General features: G+C 64.4%; 1 protein-coding gene and 2 long non-coding RNA genes across 10 annotated transcripts in view; 1 reads left to right on the forward strand and 2 right to left on the reverse strand.

The window, feature by feature from the left end:
- Positions 1-20,214, reverse strand: part of Kazn (kazrin, periplakin interacting protein) — a 954,456-nt gene that overhangs the window by 95,707 nt on the left and 838,535 nt on the right. For 5 of the 6 annotated variants that reach the window (XR_009224390.1, XM_058571142.1, XM_046469030.2 and 2 more), the window contains one exon: positions 2,055-2,246. Coding sequence is in view for 5 of the 6 variants with exons in the window: in XM_058571142.1 (XP_058427125.1) it covers positions 2,055-2,246 (192 nt within the window). In the remaining variant the exon portion in view is untranslated. Of the gene's footprint in view, positions 1-2,054; positions 2,247-14,653; positions 14,779-15,342; positions 15,647-20,214 lie in introns of those variants that run through there. The other variant, XM_046469035.2, reaches the window with a different exon arrangement.
- On the reverse strand, positions 11,130-14,126 carry LOC131423227 (uncharacterized). The gene is made up of 2 exons (XR_009224395.1): positions 12,056-14,126; positions 11,130-11,809 (listed from the first exon to the last, which is right to left on the reverse strand). It is a non-coding gene; the product is annotated as an uncharacterized LOC131423227 (long non-coding RNA).
- LOC124110009 (uncharacterized) lies at positions 14,527-18,366 on the forward strand. 3 transcript variants are annotated; one of them, XR_009224392.1, is made up of 3 exons: positions 14,527-15,446; positions 15,607-17,346; positions 17,450-18,366. It is a non-coding gene; the product is annotated as an uncharacterized LOC124110009 (long non-coding RNA). The 3 variants fall into 3 exon arrangements; XR_009224391.1 differs by having other exon boundaries at positions 15,607-18,366; XR_009224393.1 differs by having other exon boundaries at positions 15,619-18,366.

A 20,214-nucleotide genomic window follows, 5' to 3' on the forward strand; every position in this document is an offset into this window, starting at 1 on the left:
CCACGGCTGAGCCAGACAGCCTGTGTTCTACACCAGACCAGCTTCGTCTCAGGGGACCGCACACAGAGGCAAGATGAAGTGGGCTGGGACCCTGCAGAACGTCTCTGTCCCCGCTGCTGAGGAGCTGTGTGACCTTGGCCAAGTTACCCAACCTCCCTGAACCTCATTCAGATGTCAGAAGTGGAGGGTCAAAGCCCCCAGCGGGACTGGGGTGGTGGCCGACTAGGCCCTTAGGACAGCGATGGCACAGAGTGCTCCCGACAAGTCCTTGTCGCCCACGCTATTCCTCCTACAGAGGAGCTGCCCAGGAATCAGCAGGGGACGGACAGGAAACCTTCAGCCCAGAGCTGGAGGGGAACACGTGCCCGGCAGGCCCTGCTCCGCCACAGCTTTGCATCCATGGCTTCAGTAGCCTGTGGTCAACCACGGTCTGAGGATACTATGCAGAAAACTCTAGGAGTAGACAATTCCTAGGTTTTAAGTAACCTTGATGCAGTATGTTGCCATGGCTGCTCTGTTTCATCGTGTTCCGGTCCGTCTCGTACCGCACCTACTATGTGCAGCACTGTAGGCACGTACGGGTAGCAGGTGACAACACAGTTGGCCATGGCTGTGGGTCCAGGCACCCAGCAGATAGGTCAAATGTGCAAAGCCGCTCCCTGTGGGTGACAGGGAGGAGAGTGATGATCCCCCCTTTACAGAGCCTCCTTTAGCTCCCATCCCTCCCCGCGCGAAGCCGTTGCTGCCCACGCTCGGGCCTGGACACAGCGGAGAGGCTGGGAGGGGTGGGTACAGGAGCCTGGGCCGACTCCCCTGGGACCTCCTCCTCCCAGGTCCCCGTGAGCAAATATGGTGGGAATTCTGACCCTGGCCAAGGACCAGGAAGGCAGGCTCTGCTGTCCCCAGAATAGTCTGGGGACGGTGGCTGTGGGGTAGCTTGCTGCACAGCCCCGAGTCTCTGCAGGACCGTCACACTCAGAATGACCAAGGACTTCACCTTGCACAGCCTGGGCCCAGGGACACATGCACTGGACACTCCTGGGACCTGGGGTTCCATCCAGGGAAGGCACAAGAGGAGATGCTGGTGGCCAGGCCACCCGTCGGGCCTGCTGGGCGGCTGCACATGAGCAGGCGTGTGCACCTGGCCAGATGCGTTCCCAACCCTGACCCTGACCCACACAGGCTGGGCCACAGTCATACCACTGCCACCCCACGGCCCTGGGACCCCAGCAGACACACACACACTCCCAGCGCAAGAGGGCGGTTCGTCTGCTGCTGGGAGGAGCGTGGACACCGGAAAGAATTCAGTCGAGAGCGCTGGACACTCGGGGGTGGGCTCCCCTGGATGTCAACTCCCCGGGCTCCCTAGAAAGCAAGCGTGGCGCCCCACGCGCATCCCGGGAGGAGCAGAGACACTCAGGGGCTTAAGAGAACCAGGCAGACCCCGAAGGTTGCTCCCCGCCCACGTCTCAGGCCCCAGGTCTCCAAGTGCCGCCGGGTCCCCAACCAGCTCCAAGGAACCCGGCGGGTGCATAGCGCCCTGGCTCCCTCCTGTGTAGAGCAGATCTCTGCCCCATGGTGCCGGGGTTCCGTGGGCATCTGATGAAGAGGCCACCTGGACACCTGCACCTGGCCACCTGCCGGCTCCTCCCCGGGCCCGGGCTGCACGCTGCTGTTCTTGGCAGGAAATGGGAGGAGAGGCCCGAGCCCCTCCTAGAGAGCCCGCCGCTGTGAGCCAGAGTGACGCAGGGGACACAGACACTTCCGCAGCAGAGAAACCAGCCCGGCCACTCTGTCCTGTCAGGGTGGGCCCTGCAGCCCCCGAGGGCTGGGAGAGAGACCTGCTGCTGGGTCCGCAGGCTGGGCCACCAAAGACGCCCACCTGTGATTCGTGCCCCACAGAGAGGTGCCCCCGGCCAGCCACGATGGACAGTGTGTGGTGGTCACCCTGCAGGAGGGAACGAGGGCCACACCCAACCCTGCAAGACACGGGATCCCACCCCAGGAAGGGCCGGAGCGGGTCTGGGCAGTCGCAGCCCGGGCGTGTGACTCACCCTGCAGGGCCTCTTTGGCTCTGGCCAGTTCCTGTTCCTTCTGGGCCAGCTGGACCCGGAGCTCGGTGGCCGAGAGGACCTCGGGGGACTTGCCACCCTGCGACTCCTCCAGGTCCTTGGCCAGCATCTCCTTCATCTGCCGGAGAAGGTGGACTTCCTCCTGGAGCCGGGACACTTCTTCCCGCAGGAGCCCTAGGGGAGAAGGGGACAGCGTCAGAGGGCAGCCCGGCTGCTGTCACAGCATTTTCTGGGGACAGTTCAAGGTACTCTCGCTTCTCCTGCAGTTCCCTCCACGTGTGCAGGGAAGGACCCCCCCACCGAGCCCCGAAACCGAACCTCATTCCCCAGGTCAAGCCCAGCCCTGGGCCCGCCCAGTCTCTAGAGTCCCCCAGCCCCCCACGCTCTCGGGGCACCACTGCGGCTGCCACTGCCCGGAGCACGTCCACCCCGCGGCCAAGTCCTAGCAGTTACCACCACAGCCAGGAGCTGCAGCGTGCTGATGACGCTCCCCAGGGACATCGCATCTATTCCCCCAAGCCCAAGGCAGGTGCCATCACAACCCCCATGTGACAGATCAGAACGTGGAGGCTCCAAGCTCAGGCAGCGCGGAGGTCAGGACGTTGCCAGGCGCAGTGGCCCATGCCTATGATCCCAGCGGCTCGGGAGGCCGGGGGAGGAGGATTACGAGTTCAAAGCCAGCCTCAGGAATTGAGCGAGCCCTAAGCAACTCAGGGAGACCCTGTCCCCAAATAAAATACAAAAAAAGGGCTGGGGTGTGGCTAGTGGTAAAGCACCTCTGGGTTCAATCCCTGGTACCAATAAACAAAGAGATAAATTAAACACATAAAGTGCGCAGGGCAGGTCTGAGGGCTGCGCGGCTGGCAGAGTGAGCAGGGGTCCCCCAAGCCACAGCCCCAGGCTCCGCAAACCCCTGGAACCGTTCCCGGCCTGCAGCACCCAGCGCAGGAGCTCCGCCCGCGCCCAGAACCCGGGCCTCCCTCCCACCTGCAGGAGGAGGGCGGCGCCAACTGCCCAGGGTCCCGCAGCACTGGGATCCCACCCTGCGACAGCGAGTCCCCGGGGACAAGGCTGAGGAGAGCGCAGTGTCCCCTCCTACCAGGCCTCAGGGTGTCCGCGTCCCCCAGGGAGAGGTGTGCCCACCGCGGCCTCCTGCCAGCTTGGTCTGCAGGCTGGTGCCACTCCTCCAGGTCTGCTCACCCGAGCAAAGCCAAACACCAACACCACACCACAGGGGCAGGTGACACAGACCTCGGTGACGGCTCTGGGTGGCACATCAAGAGGGAAACAAACCTCACCTGGGAGACACATCGAGGGACGTTCTGGATGGCTGAGGCAGCCCGAGGCTCCGCCTGCGGCCTCGACCCCTGCACCACCCGCCCGTCCCCACAGGCCACGCGGGTCCCTGTGACAGGCCACGCTCTTCCCAGCCTCAGGGCCTCGGCACCTGTGCCTCCCTCTCCCACTTCCTGGGGCTGCCTCCTCACTGTGACAGTCCCCACCCACCTCCGTCCTTCTCTGGTCTCCTGGACCCCGTCCTCAGCTCTTGACTGACTGATGGACTCTTTCCCAAGACAAAGGTCGGCTCCAGGGAGGGCGGGGTGGCCCCCGGCGTCCACCAGGACAGGCTCAGTGCCGGCCCCGCACACCCCCTGCCCTTCTCCAGAGCTCAGCCCTCGCCGCAGCCGCCCGGGGATGTGACTTCATCAGCAAATAACAAGGCCCACGCGTCCTGGCCACGGTGGTCCCCTGTGCCTGGGCAGCGTGTGGCACCCAGTGGCCTTGAGGAGCATCTGAAATGAGCAGAGGAGCCAAGCGGGCCAGCATGTCCCTCCCCTCCCCTCCCCCTCAGAGAGGGCACCGGGAGGGGCCAGGGCACCAGGATGACCGCGGGCAACAGCAGCTACCCCGGGAGGCACACTCCACGGAGCCTGGGGCGCCACCCTCACCCCTAAAGGTCACAGAAGGGGAGTAGCTGGGTACAGGTCCCCATCAGTACAATGGGCCCACCCCTTATCAGCTGCCGGGACCACTCCCATTGAAGTGCTCAATGTGGACGAGGCAGTGCCACTCTTGAATGTCACCCTCGGTCACCAGCGCCTGTGGGCACTCAGGTCTAAGGTACTTATCCCGCCCAACTCCCTGGGCTTCCTCTAGTCTTGAGGTGGAGGGGGAGCAGGACGCATGCCCCCCACCCCCGTGGCCTCAGAAAGGGGCCACTGCCGTCACCCGGACCTCTTCCACCTCCAACACCTGGAGGCCCCCCTGGGTGGAGCTGCCCAGATGAATAGAGGCTTCCTGTCACCTTCCTGCTCCGCAGACCCCTTAGCCCAAGTCCTCTCCCCTTGAAGCTGACGGCTGCCCTGAAACGCCCAGTCCAGGAGCCGGCCCAGCCTCCGCCATGCCCCAGCCTCTGCCATGTCCTGGCCTCCACCATGCCCCAGCCTCCGCCACACCACTGCTCTGTAGCCTGCACTTGGCTGCCCACCTCAGGGCTTCCCTCCCCCACAGGTCTCACCCTCAGGGCCACAGCCTAGGGGACCTCGCAGGCTCCCCATCTCCTGACCAGCTGCCACAGTGCCTTAGACGACCTCAGGAACCCTCACGGATGCGGGGGGTGGCGTGGGCGCGGTAGGTCCTGGGTCCCACCCTTTCTCCTCTGCTGCGTCCAGGGCGCGCACACACACGCCCAGGCGCTCAGTTGTCCAGTGGCTCCACCCAGCCAAGAGGTTCCCAGCGCCCATCCGTCCTTGCCACACGCACCCCAGCGAGGGCCCTGGGGACACCATGCACATACCCCAGGCGGGACAGCCAGAGCCCCCATGAGCCCAGATGGGAGGAGCCGGGCACCAGAGAGCGGTCCGTCTGCGGGGCACCGGCTGCTCAAGTGCAGGGTGGGCAGTGCCCAGGCCTCTGGAGGCTGGCCTTGGCTCCCCTGTGGTCCAGGAGAGCACCTGCAGCCACCCGCACCTCAGAAGCCCCCGGAGGGCAGCGGCCACACCAGCTCGCAAGACGCCAGGCGGGGGCTCATCTGCGGGGAGGACAAGGCCATCCTGAGGAGGACGTGCTGTCCACCCTCAAGAGATGGCGGTCGGGCAGAGAACAGCCCCACCAGCAGCCGGGAGGCTGAACCGCAGGACGGGCACCAGAGAGAGCGCGGGAGGTCAGATCACAGAAGGCCTGGTCATGGCCACCTCGGCCCCGGGGGGCTCCCCATCTGGGGTTGTACCCGAGACTCTGGAATTTTCTCTCATCAGCCGTCCTCAACTGCCCGTCCCTCCAGGGTTCCTAGTCCCACGACCGTCACCAAGAGTCTATGCACCACAAAACGTGACGCTAACGAATGTCCACGTGCACCCGTCCCCACGCAGGTGGAAGTCAGGGATCTATTTCTTGGTTTTCTCCTTCAGAAGCGACTTCCTCGGACCACCCTGGGGGCCTCCCGTGGTCCCCTCCTGTGTCTGTGGAGCAGGACGTGGGTCCCAAGAGACCTGGCTCAACTCCAGGCCTGAGCAGGGGTCCCCAAATTGCATAGGCCTGGTGTCATTTTTTGGGGCTCGACTACCCCGCCTGCTGCGTGGGTGCCACCCACTGGGGGTTCCCAGATGTAAAGCCAACCCCCCCAGGGGCAGAGTGGGCGCTGAACCCCAGAAGACGATAAGCAGCTCTCGGCCTAAGCGGGTCCCAAACAGGCGTGGGGCACGTCCTACCGACCCCGTCTCCAGGTTTATCTGAGGTTCCCATGTGGCTGGGCCCCTGCACTGCGTCCCAGCAGCCCTGCCCACACCCACCCTGGAGGACGCAGGCGCAGGAACAGGGCCATCCCAAGAGGGGACTTCAGTACAGCACTGCTCAGGAGGGCAGGACACCTCGGCCTGCCCCCAACCCACCTCGGCCTGCCCCCACCACCCGGGGCCTGCGGGAACGGGGGGGGGGTGGCAGGTGAGGCACCTGCAGGAGGCAAATCCTGGAGACCAGGCTGGAAAACAGCTGGGCAGGGGGCAGGGCCTGGGGCTCATCCCAGCTCTGGGTGCGCTGCCCCGGCTGGGCATGGAAGCCCCATCTCCCAAGGCTGGACCCTTCCTGTCCCTGAGCCTTGGTGGCCTCACCTGTGCAAAGAAGGTGACAAACAAGCAAGACCTGGGTGTGGGGCAGCTCAGGGTAGAGCACTGGCCGAGCACGCGCGAGACTCTGCCCCCTTACCAGCACCACAGAGCAGACACCAAGACTCAAGAGACCCGTGTGAAGCGCCTCAACACGCCTGCCGCCCTGCGCGGTGTGTCACCACGACACCTAAAACTTGCCTTCCCTTCTGCACAAAGCGGGCCAACCTCACCCTGCAGAGACGACGAAGCAGCTGAGTCAGAAAACCTGGGTTTCCGTCTCAGAGGGACTACTAGTTGCTGGGTGACCTTGGGCTAGTCACTATCCCTCTCTGGGCCTGACCCTACCAGTGGAATCTCTTTAGGTATCTCAAGTCCTACGTATGCATCTTTCCCCTTGGCAGAGTAGAGACCCTGGGCTCTTTGTCTATGGCTGTCCTGTTTAGCCTGGTGGTCCCCACACAGGTGGCTATCTAAGTGCAAATTAGTTAAAATAAAATGAAGTGCACAACCCTGCCCCTCGTCACACTGTCTGCATTTCAGGTACACGTGCGCAGCGAGTGGCTAAGGCACCGGATGGCATGGGGACAACTGCCATCACCTTCGCACAGAGAAACAGAGTATTCCTGTGGCACTGGAGGCAGCCCAGGTGTGGAGACCCACACAGGACGGAGGCTGTGGCCCGAGGCAGGAGGAGCCTCAGGAGGAGGCCCTAGAGAAACCACCCTGGCCTCTGCCCAGGCATATAAAGAGCAGAGGACCATCGTGTACCTTCCTGCCAATGCTGGGCACTGCCCTCGGACCCCTGGGACCGGGGCGGAAGACAGGAGGCCCGAAGGCGGACACCACAGCGGTCTCCAGCTGTGGGAGCCGGAGCTGAGTGTTGCTGGGAGATGGAGCGGCTGCCTGCCCCCGGGGGCCGCGTTACCAACCGCGCGGCCCTGGGGCCACCCTCGGCACACAGGCTGCCACTGCAGGCCCCAGGTGCCTCTCCCCAAAGGCCACCGGGGGATGGGCCCACGCTGGCTGGCAACAGGGGCTGGACAGACTGCCCTTCTGCAGCCCATCTCTTTCAGTTTCCATGAGCCATGAGTTTAAGTGCGAGTCCCCAGCCTCCTTTGCAGCTAGGGTGGTCTCTGTGTCTCCCGGGGGAGCCGTGGCCTGCTGACCACGGAGCCCTGAGCCCCTGGCCTCCCGCCACCAGGGGGACCATAGGACAGACAGACATGAGTGTCCGAGGCGGGCTCTAAGGCCACCCCGACTGGGGAGGGAGGGGGAAGAAGAGCCGGGGGCTCGGGTGGGGCCAGACCACGGTGCGAACGGCAAGTGCAGGCTGAGCGACTGTCCCCAGCGGCCACCACGGGGACGTCCTGCTCCCCAGCGGCCACCACGGGGACGTCCTGCTCCCCGGCCTCAGACCACAGGGCAGATGTCCTGCTGCATGTAAATCCCGCCTCAGGGGAACGAGGGGGCCACAGCCGCAAGGCGTCCCGTTTCCCATTAAAAGCGCATTTTCATGCCCCAGCCCCCAAGAGATCCAGGTGCAGAGCCCAGCAGCCCCCGCTCCCAGCAGGTCCCACGGAAAGGCACCCGGGCCCAGCGCCCACCTGGGCAGCGTGGTGGACGGACCTCGGAAGTCGCAGGGGGTCACCCGAGCCACACACACCTGTGGGGAAGAACTGAATGCCCCAGGCCGTCCCACACACCCCATGGCCAAGGGCGGGGTCACCCCCGATGACCCGGTCTGTCCTGCTGCCACCCAGTCTCACAGAGACGGCGGCGGCTGCCCCTCTGAGCCCCTGTCTCACGGGCTCCTCACAGGGACCCACAGTGTGGGGGCTCCCGCCTGAGGCCCAGTCAGAGACCACAGCTGGGCCTGGAGCCACCCCTCCACCGACTGGGTCAGCAGTGCCCGGGCGTCATGGGTGCTGCGCTCATGGCCCTTCTGATTACCGGGCTGGGGACAAGTGCCACCTGAGTGCCGGTCTCAGTACACGGTGATGGTGCTCATTCCAGAGTGCGGAAGAAGATGCCCTCGAGAGAAAGCAAGACCCTGAGGCTAGACAGCAGCAGGACCAACCGACAGGCATGGACCCAGAGAGGGCGGCTGGGCAGAGGCCACTGCCCAGGGCAGGGCTGAGGCCTCAGTGAAGGACCAGGGCACCCCCTCTGCTGGGTTCTGCACTTGGTGGGAAAGAGGGGTGTCTCAGCTGCATGGGACACTCCCTATCCCTGGAGTGGCGGTCACCTTCGCCCAGGGGCAGCTGTACCTCTGGGCCCCGGACGTGCTGGGCCGGCTGGAGGTCAAGAGCCCAGGCCGGCCCCTCCTTGCGGGGAAGCCAGGCCCAGCGTGCGCGTGCAGCCAGGGTCCTGACGCGGAGCCCCTGCTTGGAGCCACCAGGCGACACCCTCCTGGGGACAGCTGTGGACTGCAGGCCCAAGACGGGGAGCCTGTGCTCCTCCTCCTCAGGACCTTCGGCTGGGCAGGCCGCCCTCCGAGTCCCCTGAAGAGACGCCACTTATTCCTGACACCTGAGTGGGGCTGGGGTCCAGGCCCCTGCTGCAGATCAGTGCCCGAGGGGCCTCCGAGCTCTATGAAGGGCCACAGCTGCCCGGGGGCAGCCCAGCAAGGCTCCTGAACTCAGCAGGTGGCCCGTGTGTGGTGACCAAGCTGGGGACTGCGGCCTGGGAGAAGCCAGCCAAGGGCACACTTCCTCGACCACCCTGGGCCTCGGCAGGGGCCAGCCCAGCCTTCGCCCTGCCTCCCTCTGCCGGCCATTCCTGGCCCCGTCCACAATCCTTCCACCTGATCCCAGGTACGAGGAGCTGGACACGCCGTCTCCGTGGACTCCCCGGGCCCCAGTCACCAGGCTGCCTCTCCTGGGCCCCCAGACCCAGCCTGTGCAGACACGTCCACGGGGCCAGTAACGGGCGGGCAGCAGCAGACGGGAGCTGGACCGTCTGCAGGGGTCCCTGCTCTCGGGGCCTTTGTCACCTGATCCCAACCCTCACAGCCCTGGGGGGACAGGAAGCAATAAGCAATCCCCCCGCAGGAACGCACCCTCAAACACCCACCCACCCACCCCCAGCAGGACCCCCGAGGTGCCCAGCCTGGGGAGCTGCCCGGTCATTCTCACCACGCAGGCTGGGCCGGGCCATGGCCGCCCCACGGTGCTGCCCGCGTCTTCCCCCTATCTCCCACTGTTCTCCCTCGGTGCGTCTGGCCCACCTCCCCTGCAGGTGCTGGCCTGGAGCACACGGCGTGGCCAGATCACCTCTGCCAGGCCACCTCCTGGCTCGCTCCCCAGGGGCCACACACTCCCGGGGAGCCTCGCCCGCAGCCGCCACACCCCGGGAATCGGATCCCCCAGCGCAGGGGGCGCCTCCTTCCCTCACCTCCCCGCCCCGCAAGCACGATGGGCACCAACCGTGTGCCAGGGGCCAAGGTCACCACCAGACGTCCAGAAGGCAGAGGGGCCACCCCTCAGCAGGCGGGAAGTGGAGGAACCACGGCCCCAGCACAGTCACTGGACCTGAGGATCGGGCCGTAGAACGGGGTCACCTGGTGTCTCCTGGACACCTGGGTATCACCTCCGCAGCGGAGCCTGCAGAGACCCCTCCGCAGGTGACTCCAGCTCCAGAAGCGCGTGAACTCCGAGACAGCCTCGCTGCGTGGGAGAGGCCGGCACTGGACTGCCCCGGGGCAGCTGGCCCCTGAGCTCCCGATGGGCAGCGAGGGCCCTGACGGCTCCCCCAGGGCCCGGGCCCAGGCTCCCTGGTGCTGCCAGGGCCAGCTTCTCTCTGCTCACTGGGCAGGGGCATGTGCAGGGCAGGGCTGGCTACTGTCCAGCTGAGCCACGATGCAGCGTTTCCTCCGAGAGGCCGGCCTCCCTCCCTTCTCTTTCCAACGTTTCTGCTCTTGCCCCTGGGGCCGGGCACCATGCACACCCACCTGCCAGTGGCATTTAGGATCCTCTTTTGGACACAGCACCTTCCTTTTCCTTTGGCAACACCCCAAAGCACCTGTACTTCAGGGACAAAGATCTGACCCATTCTGACCAATCAGAGCTCTGAATCACCCTGGCCTCGGTGACTCGTTCAGAAGTGGGCAGTGACCTCAGCCAGTCCAGACAGAGCTGATCCCAGACTAGGATCCGGGTGATCTTCACTGACGACCTCAAGCTTACAGGACTGAGCCTGGAGCTGTGGGTAGGCAGCCCTCTTGGTACTGTGAGGGGAGCGCCAACGAGACAAAGCCAGGTTCCAGATACACCCGAGTCCTGGATCACACCGCACCTGAAGCCAGAATCTATCCCTGCACTTTTCACTCACATGAGTCCTCTCTGTGTTTCAGCCAGTTGAAGATGGATTTTCTGTCCCTGGCAACTGAAAAAGAGCCCTGACGAACTGCTTCCATTGGGGACAGTTTTCTGGGCACCCAGGATCCCCACAGACCTGAAGGCTACCTGCTGGGCGCTGAGAACCACGGGCTCCCACTCCTTCCCTCAGAAACGGGAGGAGAAAAGGTGGACAATGGAAGCTACCCCCACAGCGAGCACCTCCCGCCTCCTGTGTTTAAAGTCCAGCTTCTTCCTGCCCTTGTTGTCCCCCCACAGCCCCACTCACAGAGCCTATCGAGGGCAGCCGGATCCCAACTCAGGGACCAGGCCCCCAGGCCTCAAGACCAGGCTGGACGTCTTCCCCAACTGGATGCCAGGATGGTGTGACGGTGGCCAGGGGCCGAGCTGGGCCTCTTTGAGCTTCTGATAATAAAATGACTCAGTTCCCTCTTCTTGGATCTGGCCATGACCCCCCCACACACACACAAGGCCAGCGCTGGATGGGAGGCGTCACAGTGGCTCTGGTGACACTGCTCCACCCTCCAAGAAAAGACGTATATATCACCAAACCACAAAGAGGAGACGGTGAAGCCGGCCAAGGACCAGCCCCCCAGTGTCGATGACAAGCCCTTCAATGCACTGAGCGGGGACTCACCAGACCAGAGAGCCACCTGAGCAAGGCCCATGACGGCAGGGACGTCTGCCTGCCCGCCCAAGTCTGAGCCAGCAGCACAACACCCCAGGTCTATCCCCTTCTGCACCCACCCCAGCTCCCAGGGGACACCACAGTTCCCAGGGACACTGGGCCCAGGAGGCGGCCTGTGGTCTCTCGCCCTTGAGCTGGGCCACGGGTTCCAGGGGCCGGAAGGGTCAGTGCCAAGGATCAGGCTCAGAACTCCAAGTCGGTCTCAGGGCCAACCCGGGTGAGTCAGGCCGAAGGTCCCACAGGTGTGAACAGCCACCCAGAGAAGCGGGTGTCCGGGGCCAACCCCGCCATCACACGCGGGCCGCAGGGCTGGAGTCCCCACGCCTGCTGACCCCTGTGGCCAGCAGATCCAGGTTCTCAGCGCCTTGGCCAACAGGGCCGTGCACACAGGCCGGAGCTGTAGGACCCACCGTCCACTCCGACCTGTGACAGTGGACTGGAATGGGTGACAATGGCTCCCGCTGCTGCACGTTCCTGTGTCCCTGCACAGTGCCGGGTGCGAGCGGTGCTTCTGGAACCAACGACATAGTCCAAATCCTGGCGCTGTCCTTCAGTGGCCATCTGACCCTGGCAGGTCACGTCCTCGTCCTTGGGCAGAGAATGGAGATAACAGCTGTGGCCACCGCCCCGGGCTACCGTGACATTGCACGAGGGACAGATTAGAAGCCCCAAAACAGAATTGGCCTGGTGTCAAAAGAAGGTGACCAGCTGCTGATGCCATCGAGAGTCTGCGGCCCAGGACGTCAGGCCAGAGCCGCCCAAGCCCCTGTGGACCGCGGGCATCCGCGAGCCTGTGGGCGCAGCGGGGTCCCCACTAATCCACGTAACCCCTACCTCCTCCGGAGCCCAGCTGAGCCGCTGCCCCAGGATGACTTAAAACCCGCTCTGACACTTCAAATGCTCCCCTCAGGAAAACCGCCGCCGCCTCTCAGATGACTTAGCAATAAAGTCACCAACGAGCACAAAGTCACCGACGAGCAGGTTCCTGCTCCCGGGGCCAGAGTGGGCGTGGAGAGGCTGTGCAGGGCCTCAGGCCTCCTGGGCCTCCCGGGCCTCCCGAAGGCACCATCTGGGGTTTTTCAGAAGGGCGCGGGGTCACATCCTGGTGTCCTGATGTGAAGCCAGACCCTCCCCCAAAGCCAAGGTCCCAGGAGTTGGGGAGGGAGGCCCCTGGCCTGGGACGGTTCCCACACTCCAGGGGGTCCGGGTTCCAGCCAGTCCAGTTAACTGAAAAATCACCTTGGGCTCAGAAAGAGGGGACAGGGTCACGGGGGTGGGGGTGGGGCCTGGCGTGCAGGAAACCCCGGGGGCAAGGCCTGGGCGGTGCTGGGCACAGACCCCCCACTGCAGGGGCCGGGGTACCCTCCCTGCTGACCAATGCGGGAATCAAGGTGCAGGAGTGACACCTGGGGACCTGGGCTGTGCCCAGCTGGGTGGCTGGGTGGCCAGTAGCCTGGGCCCTGGCAACATGGCTGACCAGGAGGCTGTTCTGTGATGTGCTATGGGGCCACCCCAACCCCAGGTCCTTCCTAGCACACATGATGCCCAGGAGGCAGGGCAGCCAGCAAGGCGAGCAAGAGGCCACTGTCCTGTCCTGCCTGGGGCGGAGGGGTGGCACACAGGCTCCCCCAGTGACTCTGCGAGGGGCCCAGGGAGCCTGGGGTCCAGCGGGGACTCAGTCCCGTCCCCAGAGGCCGGGCCCACCCACCATGCGGACTTCAGGGCACATCAGCCTCTCCGGGCTCCTCTGTCCACTCCCATTCTCCTAGGGCCACTCTGTTCAGAGGGCCAGGGAGACCCCTGTCCCGTCTGTCTCCAGAGGCCCCTGCAGTCAAGATTCCAGAACTTCCAAGTGGGAGACCAGCAAGGGACCGCTGTGTCCCTCCTCCCATGAAGCCCTGGCCTTCAGGACTCAAAATAAGAAAAACACCTTCGTTTCTCCTGCGGGGCTGTGGCAGGGTGGCCTCGGAACCAACGGTGTGATCAGGACACGGGGAAACGTGGGGCAAGGGGGAGCAGAGGGGTGAAGAGCACGGTCGGGGGGCAGCGCTCCCGCCTACCAGGGGGCCTGAGCCCCCACACAGAGCTGCCTGGGCAGCTTCCTGCCGTGAGCAGCTCCCCAGGCCACGTGGCCCGCGGGAGAAGGGCAGCCCCAGGGCCAGGCATCTGGTTTGAGGCCCTGCCTTGCGCCTGGGTGTCCTCATCTGCAAAACGGGGACCGTGCACCTGCTGCAGGGCTGTGGCAAGGACGGGATGCACAGAAGAACCGGAACCGGCACCCGGCTCCTCCTGGTCCAGGTCCACGGCTTTTCCTGGGCTCCTCCCTGGTTTCAGGACCAGCTCCGGCTGGGCAGTGCTGTTCCTGGGTCCCCGGGGACGTCTGGAACCTTCTGTACCAAACTCTCAAGTCGAACATGCTTTACTGGGAGGTCTTCAGAGCGGGGCACCAGCGGCCAGGGCTGGGGCGGAGGGGGCACGCAGCTCTGACCAAGGGCTGGCACAGCGGTCCCACCCTGCCACTCCTCCTGTCCTCTCCAGGCCAGAGGTTGAAGCAGGTAGGAATGTGACTTCCATTCCTGTCTGGAGCGGCTGCTGGCGGCCATCAACACCCCCATCTGGCTGGGTCCCCAACAACCCAAAGGTCAAATGCCGCCTCCCAGTGCACAGGCCTCTTGGAGAACAGAGGAAACTATTTGAAAAATGTAAATGGAAAGAGCCCCACGGTCCCCTCCCCCACGCTCACGCCCACTTCAGCAGAACAGGAGGCCTGCCCGGCACCGGTCCCCAGAGCAGGCAGCAGACAAAGAGGCCACGTGGACCCTGACCAGCGCACCCTCCCAGGCCTTTCTGGAGTGTCCCTGGCATGAGCCGGGGACTATGTTCCCTAGTGCCCAGGGCAGTTCCCACCCACGCTGTAAGCCCACGAAGTGCCCACTGCGCGGCATAAGCCCACGGGTGAAAGGTCAAGCGTTGCCCCCGGGCTCCGGCTCCTCTGCTGTTTCTTAGGAGCCCACTCCTGTGCCTCTGGGACAAATGGCACCGCTGGAGGTTCTGGGTTTGGACACTGCACAATCTGGGTGTCAGCCTGGACAAAGGGGAGACTGGAAGCTAGGGCAGGAACCCTGGCTGCGAGGTGTGCGGTGGGCCGAGGCCTGTCTGTCACCCAGGGTCTTCTCCTGCCTTGCTCCCTCCTGCTGACCATCCAGACCTGGCCCCTGGGCTCGCCCAGGCCACCAACTTCCCTGTGCACCCTCGGGAAGAAGACTGACATGTGTCCCTGGCACACAGGACTGGTGGGGGCGGAGAACGTCAAGCAAAGCACAACAACATCCACTCCCCACACTCAGCTGCAGACGCTGACACGCGGCTCCCTTGGGACTCAGGCAACTGAAGAGACACCCGGTCAGGGGCTGGGGTTTGCTCTGCAACCACCTGGGGCAGGAGGAGGCCCTGCGTCTTGTGGGCTTGCTGCCCTGTCCCCCTGGAACAGGAGGCCGATCGCTGACCAGGCTGAGAGGTCACTACCTCCTGTGATGGGACAGTCCATGACGCCGACACTGCAAAGCAAACCAGGGCACACGCTGGTCACCCCCCAGCCCCACAGGCCAGGTGCTTCCTGGACGGCCAGCGGTCACAGCAAAGCCCAGGCGGGTGTCCAGCCAACACCTTCTCAGGAGGGCCCCGGGCCCAGGAATTCTCCCCGCCACGCTCTCCAGAGGAAGCTGGGGGTCTCCTGAGTCACCACACCACGTGCACGCGGGCAGCAGCTAGTGTGGCAGGAGTGCGGGTGGAGCCAGCCGGGTGGCATTTGGGGAGTGTCCTCTCTCCACCTTCTCCAGAGGCCAGGACTGTTCAGCTGGCTGCGGAACTACTCATGGACCCTGGACGTGCATGGGAACCTGTCAGTGGTCATGAGGAGCCTTTGGGCCTAAGACCCATCAGCAAGGGTTGGGGTGGGGGAGGGGGCAGGCGGCTGAGGAAAAGGTGGCACCTCGGTCCACACCCCTGGCCCGGCCCAGGCCCAGGCTAACCCGAGGGGCCCTCCAAGGTCCTGGCTACCTGCCTCTCCCCTGCCTGCCCGCGGGGGCTCTTGGGCTCCTCAGGCCCTGCTCAGCTCTTACCAACGTCAGGAGGGCTGGCGCCCAGCACATTGGGGGACACTCTGCTGGACGTGCAAAAGCAGCGTGGCTTCTGCAGCTCTTCCCACCCTCACAGAGGGCTCCAGGTAGGCGTGGGGCCGGAGATGGGGGGGCCACGGCACCGAGGAGGGACGTCCCATCTCTGCCCTCCCCGCATCCACTGTGCCTGGCTGGGAGGAAAGAGGGTCGAGAAAGGAGGGTGGTCCAGGGTGGTCCCGTGCCTCAGAGGCCGTCCTCCGACTTCAGAGGGGTCACCAGGTACGGACACTGATCAAGCATGCAAAATATTCAAAGGACGTGGGCCACAGGGTGGACAGCACCGTGAGGTGGACTTTGGACTCAGTACAAAGGTGAGTAAAGGCTTACAACCAACCCAGATGCGCAGAGGCCGCCGGGAGGAGGGAGCTTCCAGGCCCTGAGGCCATTCCAGCTCAGGAGGACCACGGCCCTGGACACACGAGTCAGCCTGTCTTCCTTGCCCCATGGTCACTAGCAGGGGACAGCTGTGTATGCCAAGTACCCCGCCTGCCTCTAAGGGACCAACCAGCACTTTCTAGAGACGCCCCAGCCCCAGGGCAGGACGAGCGGACTCCTCAGGGGAAGGTGGAGAGGAACTTGAGGTCGCCTGGGGTGTCCAGAGCACCAGCTGCCACCAGCCGGGGGGAAGGCCAGGAGGTTGGCAGGGGCCCTCCACTGCAGGGATGGACCCAGGCCACCGAGCGAGCGCACACAGGGTAGGGAGAGTTCAGGTCAACCCAGCCCAGCCCAGTGCCCAGCAGGACGGGTCCTCCCGTGAACCCCTGGGGCCAGGTGTGGACTTTGGAAGGAACCTGAGAGGTGGTGACTGCTCAGCTGGTCCCTGCAGACAGAGGAGGGGGGACAGGAAAGAATGAACAACCAGGGAAAAGGCGGAGAAGGGAAGTGGAGTGGCCGGCTCTGTGGGGTCCTCGGTGGGAACTGACCCCCACGGTGCTCAGGACCTGCAGAGCATCCCACCAGCGAGGTCCACACCATGGCTGTCCCCCACATCCCACAATGCAGCGAGGGCAGGAGCACTCTCTGCAGGAGTCACCGTCACACCCAGGACTCTCCACTACACCGTCCTCCGGGTGGAGGGCAGGGTTGGGATGGGGAAGGTGGGCACTTGGTGGAGGTGCCGAGATGAGAGAGGTCAGGAGGGGCAGACTGGCTTGGGGGACCCCGCAGAGAGCCCGGCTCCTCCAGGCGGCAGGAGGGGACCGTCAAGTGTCATTCCTGGAACCCAACTGAATACAGAGCTGGCACTGGACGCCTACCACGGGGATGAACAGGGCCTCGATGGGCCTGGGAGGGGCCGAGGAAGGACATTTTCCTGGTTCAAGTTACGAGTTTTAGACAGAAAAAATGTGAGTGCTGTGAGGGGGGCTGTCCCACCCGCCGGCTCCGTCCACTGGTGAGTGACCAAGTGAACCAGCGGGCATGTGGGCTCTAAGATGGGACACCGAGGGGGGTCTGGGCTGGGGGTGACGAGCACACCTGTGGCCACGAGCCAGCTGGACCTGACCGCGGGGGGAGATCAACAGAACTGAGGGGGCAGGTGGCAGGGAAGGGCCGGGTAGGGCTGCGTCACCCCGTGGGACAGGGACCCCATCCACAGGATCAGAGCAGCCAGACGGGGCTCGCACGGGGGTAGGCCCCGGGTCACTGGGTGACCAACCATCCCAGCTGGCCCAGGACAGAGGGGTTTTCCATGACGTGGGGCTCTCAGTGCTAAAACCGGGCAGGCCTTGGGCGCAACAGGACGAGCTGGTCACCCTAAGTACCCGCAGGTCCCCCCGGCCAGGTCTGCAGGGAACAAGATCATCAATCACCAACCAGGTTTCTAAGGTGCCTCAGACTGTGCCCAGCCACCGCCAGCAGCCACCGTGAGCAGCGCCGGCCGGCATGGCGCACTCACCCAGCAGGGGAGAGGCCAGAGGCAGCCACCCGCACGGAGGTCCCACGCAGGTGAGCAGCAAGGCCAGGCTGAGCTCACCCTCGGCCTCCGCCTGTCCACACACACGTGGATGCCCGGGAGGGGCACCACAGGCTGAGCACTGTCGTCCTCCAGGGCTGGCGGCACCCAGAGGACAGCAGAGGCCTGGTCCTCACGGGAGGACTCGGAGGCCCAGGGACGGGGAGCATCTGGCCCTCTGCTCTCTGTCACTGGGGAACAGGGGGCCACCAGCTGGAGGATGGCGGGGTCTCTGCTGCCCCCCACCATCACCAGGACGGCCACCCCTGGGGTGAGGCTGGGATTGGAGAAGGTGCCCTGTGAGGGGCAGGCGGCTCCTCCCACCCTGGAAGGCCCTGGGCAACCGGCTCTTGGCAGCTGAGCAGGGAAAAGACGGGGGCGCAGGGAGATCGGGGAAGTGGGGCTGGGAGGGGCTCGGTGGCAGAGCGTCTGCCTGGCAGGCAGGAGGACCTGAGAGAGAGGGGGCGGGGGGACAGTCCCGTGGAAGGGCCAAGGAGCCATGATCCGGCCGCAAACTCGGCTTCACCTTGGGCCCCAGCCTGGCCCGGCCCAGAGACCCCAGTTCTCTGCAGAGAATTTGCATCTGTGACAAGTTCTCAGGGGCCACTGAGTGGCTGGTTCCCTGGCAGCACATCTGGACCCCCACTGGCCAGGCTGCTCTGGCTGTGGGGACAGGGGCCTGAAGGCCCAGGCAGGCCGCGGGCGGTGCTGGAGACCTGTCTGGAATGCAGGTGCTCAGGGCTGTCCCCAGAGCCTCCCGAGTGCCCAGTCTATGGGGCCAGGAAACATTCTAGAAACAAGCTCCTGAGTGATTCAGGCGCAGGTGGCCCAGGGGCCATGCATGGAAGCCTCAGGGGCCGCGATGGCAAAACAAACATCTCGCTCTTACCAACGGGGAGGAGCTATAGAACTATTTTTTGGCTGATTCAAGTCCTGATTCAAGGCCACCTCTGACATGAAGAATCCCAGCCACTTGGGGCCTTTTACAATTAAAGAAAATTTAAAATTCTGTTTCAGTTGTGTCTACGTCCAGTGGCTGCGGCTGCGGACGGGGCAGGCACAGGTCATTTCCGTCTCTGCAGAAAGCTCTGCACAGCACCAACGGAGAGACCCACGGCCTGTGGCCCCGCTTCCCCGCCTACAAAAGGGGAGGCTCCTGGGTCATTCTCAGGGCACAGGAGAGAGGGAAGACATTTCTACCGACACACAAAGAAGCGTGGCACCCGGGTGGGAGAAGGCAGCTTGGCAGGGGACACTGGGGACAGGTCAGCTACTTGTACAGGCAGAAGGTCTCCGAGGGGACCAGGAAGGACAGGAGCTGGTGCTTGAAAGACAAGCCCCCGGGCTGCGGGAGGCTAAGGACCTCCGCTGGTCCAGGTGCCGAGATGGACAGGAGCAGGGGAAGCCAGGGCGTGTAGGTGGCCACAGAGCCACAGAGAGGAGGGGTCCCACGTCCCAGTCCTCATCTGAAGGGAGGGATGGAGGTGGCATCTGGAGCCCAGGGTGGGGAAGCTCTGGTTGGGTGGGATGTAGGAATCAGCCTCACTGAGCCCCAGGACATACCCAGTCCCTGCCCAGGGCTCCAGGGCTAGAGATCCCCTGCCTCCCACCAAGCCCAGGCTGCTGCAGACAGGGGCCTCTCCTCCTCCTGCACCGTGCCAGCACCAGCTGTCCTGCTCAAGGCAGATCCCGGGGACGTCCTCAGGGTAAACAGTCACAAATACACTGGGGACAAGCTGATAAAAGCCCTAGTCACCCCCCCTTAAAGAAAAGAAAAAGGTGCGTGGTTCCAAGCATCGCGGCAGCCTTGCGCTTGAGCCCAGGAATCTCAGGGCTCAGCGTGCAGGGGAGGGCCACAGGCAGGGTCTCCCCATCCTCCCTCCAAGCTCCTTGGCCTCTGGCCCGAAGGACATAAAGGAACAGCACCCCTCCCCCACAGCTGCCCTCCCCCACGGCTGGCACCATGGAGATGCCAAGAGGAAGCCACCGAATACATCTGCCCCTGCGAAGCTTCAGGGCCAACCACCAAAGGGAGCCAGGGGGTGGGGCGGGCGGGCGGGCGGGCCGGGCTGGAGAGGCTGGAAGAACAGGCTCCACCGGTGGCTCTGGGGACCAAGATTAAGACCTGGATGAGTCACAGGAGGAGTTTGGCCTCCCCTGTCTCCTCAGCACTGGGGCCTGGGCCGGCTCAACGGGCAGCAAGGAGCGCTGGCCACTGGCGGAGAAGGCCAGGCAGTCGGGGACCAGGGGCCGGGGACATGGGGGCATCCTGCCCCTCGCCACAGGACAGTCTTGGGAGCTCACACGACAGAGAAGGCCCAGCCTCTTTCCACTGGATTCTGAGAACACGTGCCCGGGCAAGGGGTGGAGCAGAAAAACAAAATAACATTTAGCTAGGGTGTCCAGCTCCCCTGGTCCACTTCAGACACCGTGGGAGTGAAGAGGACACTGCTAATGTTTATATCAGGGTACCGAGGGACCAGGACGCCTGGCCTCTGGAACCAACCTGGTCCCAAAAGGGCAGAGCTTCTCAAAGTCGGGTCTGTGGGACCCCGTCTGGAATCCACCCAAGGCACCTGATAGAGAAACAGGCTCTGGGGGGTGCTGCGAATCTGCATGAGCGCCCCAGACGGTGATCCCCAAAGGCTGAGACCCCCTGAATGGGAGATGGGGCAGGGGACGAGGGTGAAGAGGGACACCTTCCAGCACTGCTGTGACACTGGTGTCCTATTGCCAGTTTTCAACATGACCCTGGAGGCCACCCACCCCACCTGGCATCGAGGGGTGGGGTGCGTTCCCTGCAGGGGCCTGGGTGGGCTGCGTTCCCTGCGGTGGCCCTGGCCCCTCACTGTGGAAACTCG

Source organism: Marmota monax, unplaced genomic scaffold, assembly GCF_021218885.2.
Source record: "Marmota monax isolate L192 unplaced genomic scaffold, Marmota_monax_Labrador192_F-V1.1 WCK01_AAM20220418_F8-fsc00008, whole genome shotgun sequence".
NCBI lineage: Eukaryota > Metazoa > Chordata > Mammalia > Rodentia > Sciuridae > Marmota > Marmota monax.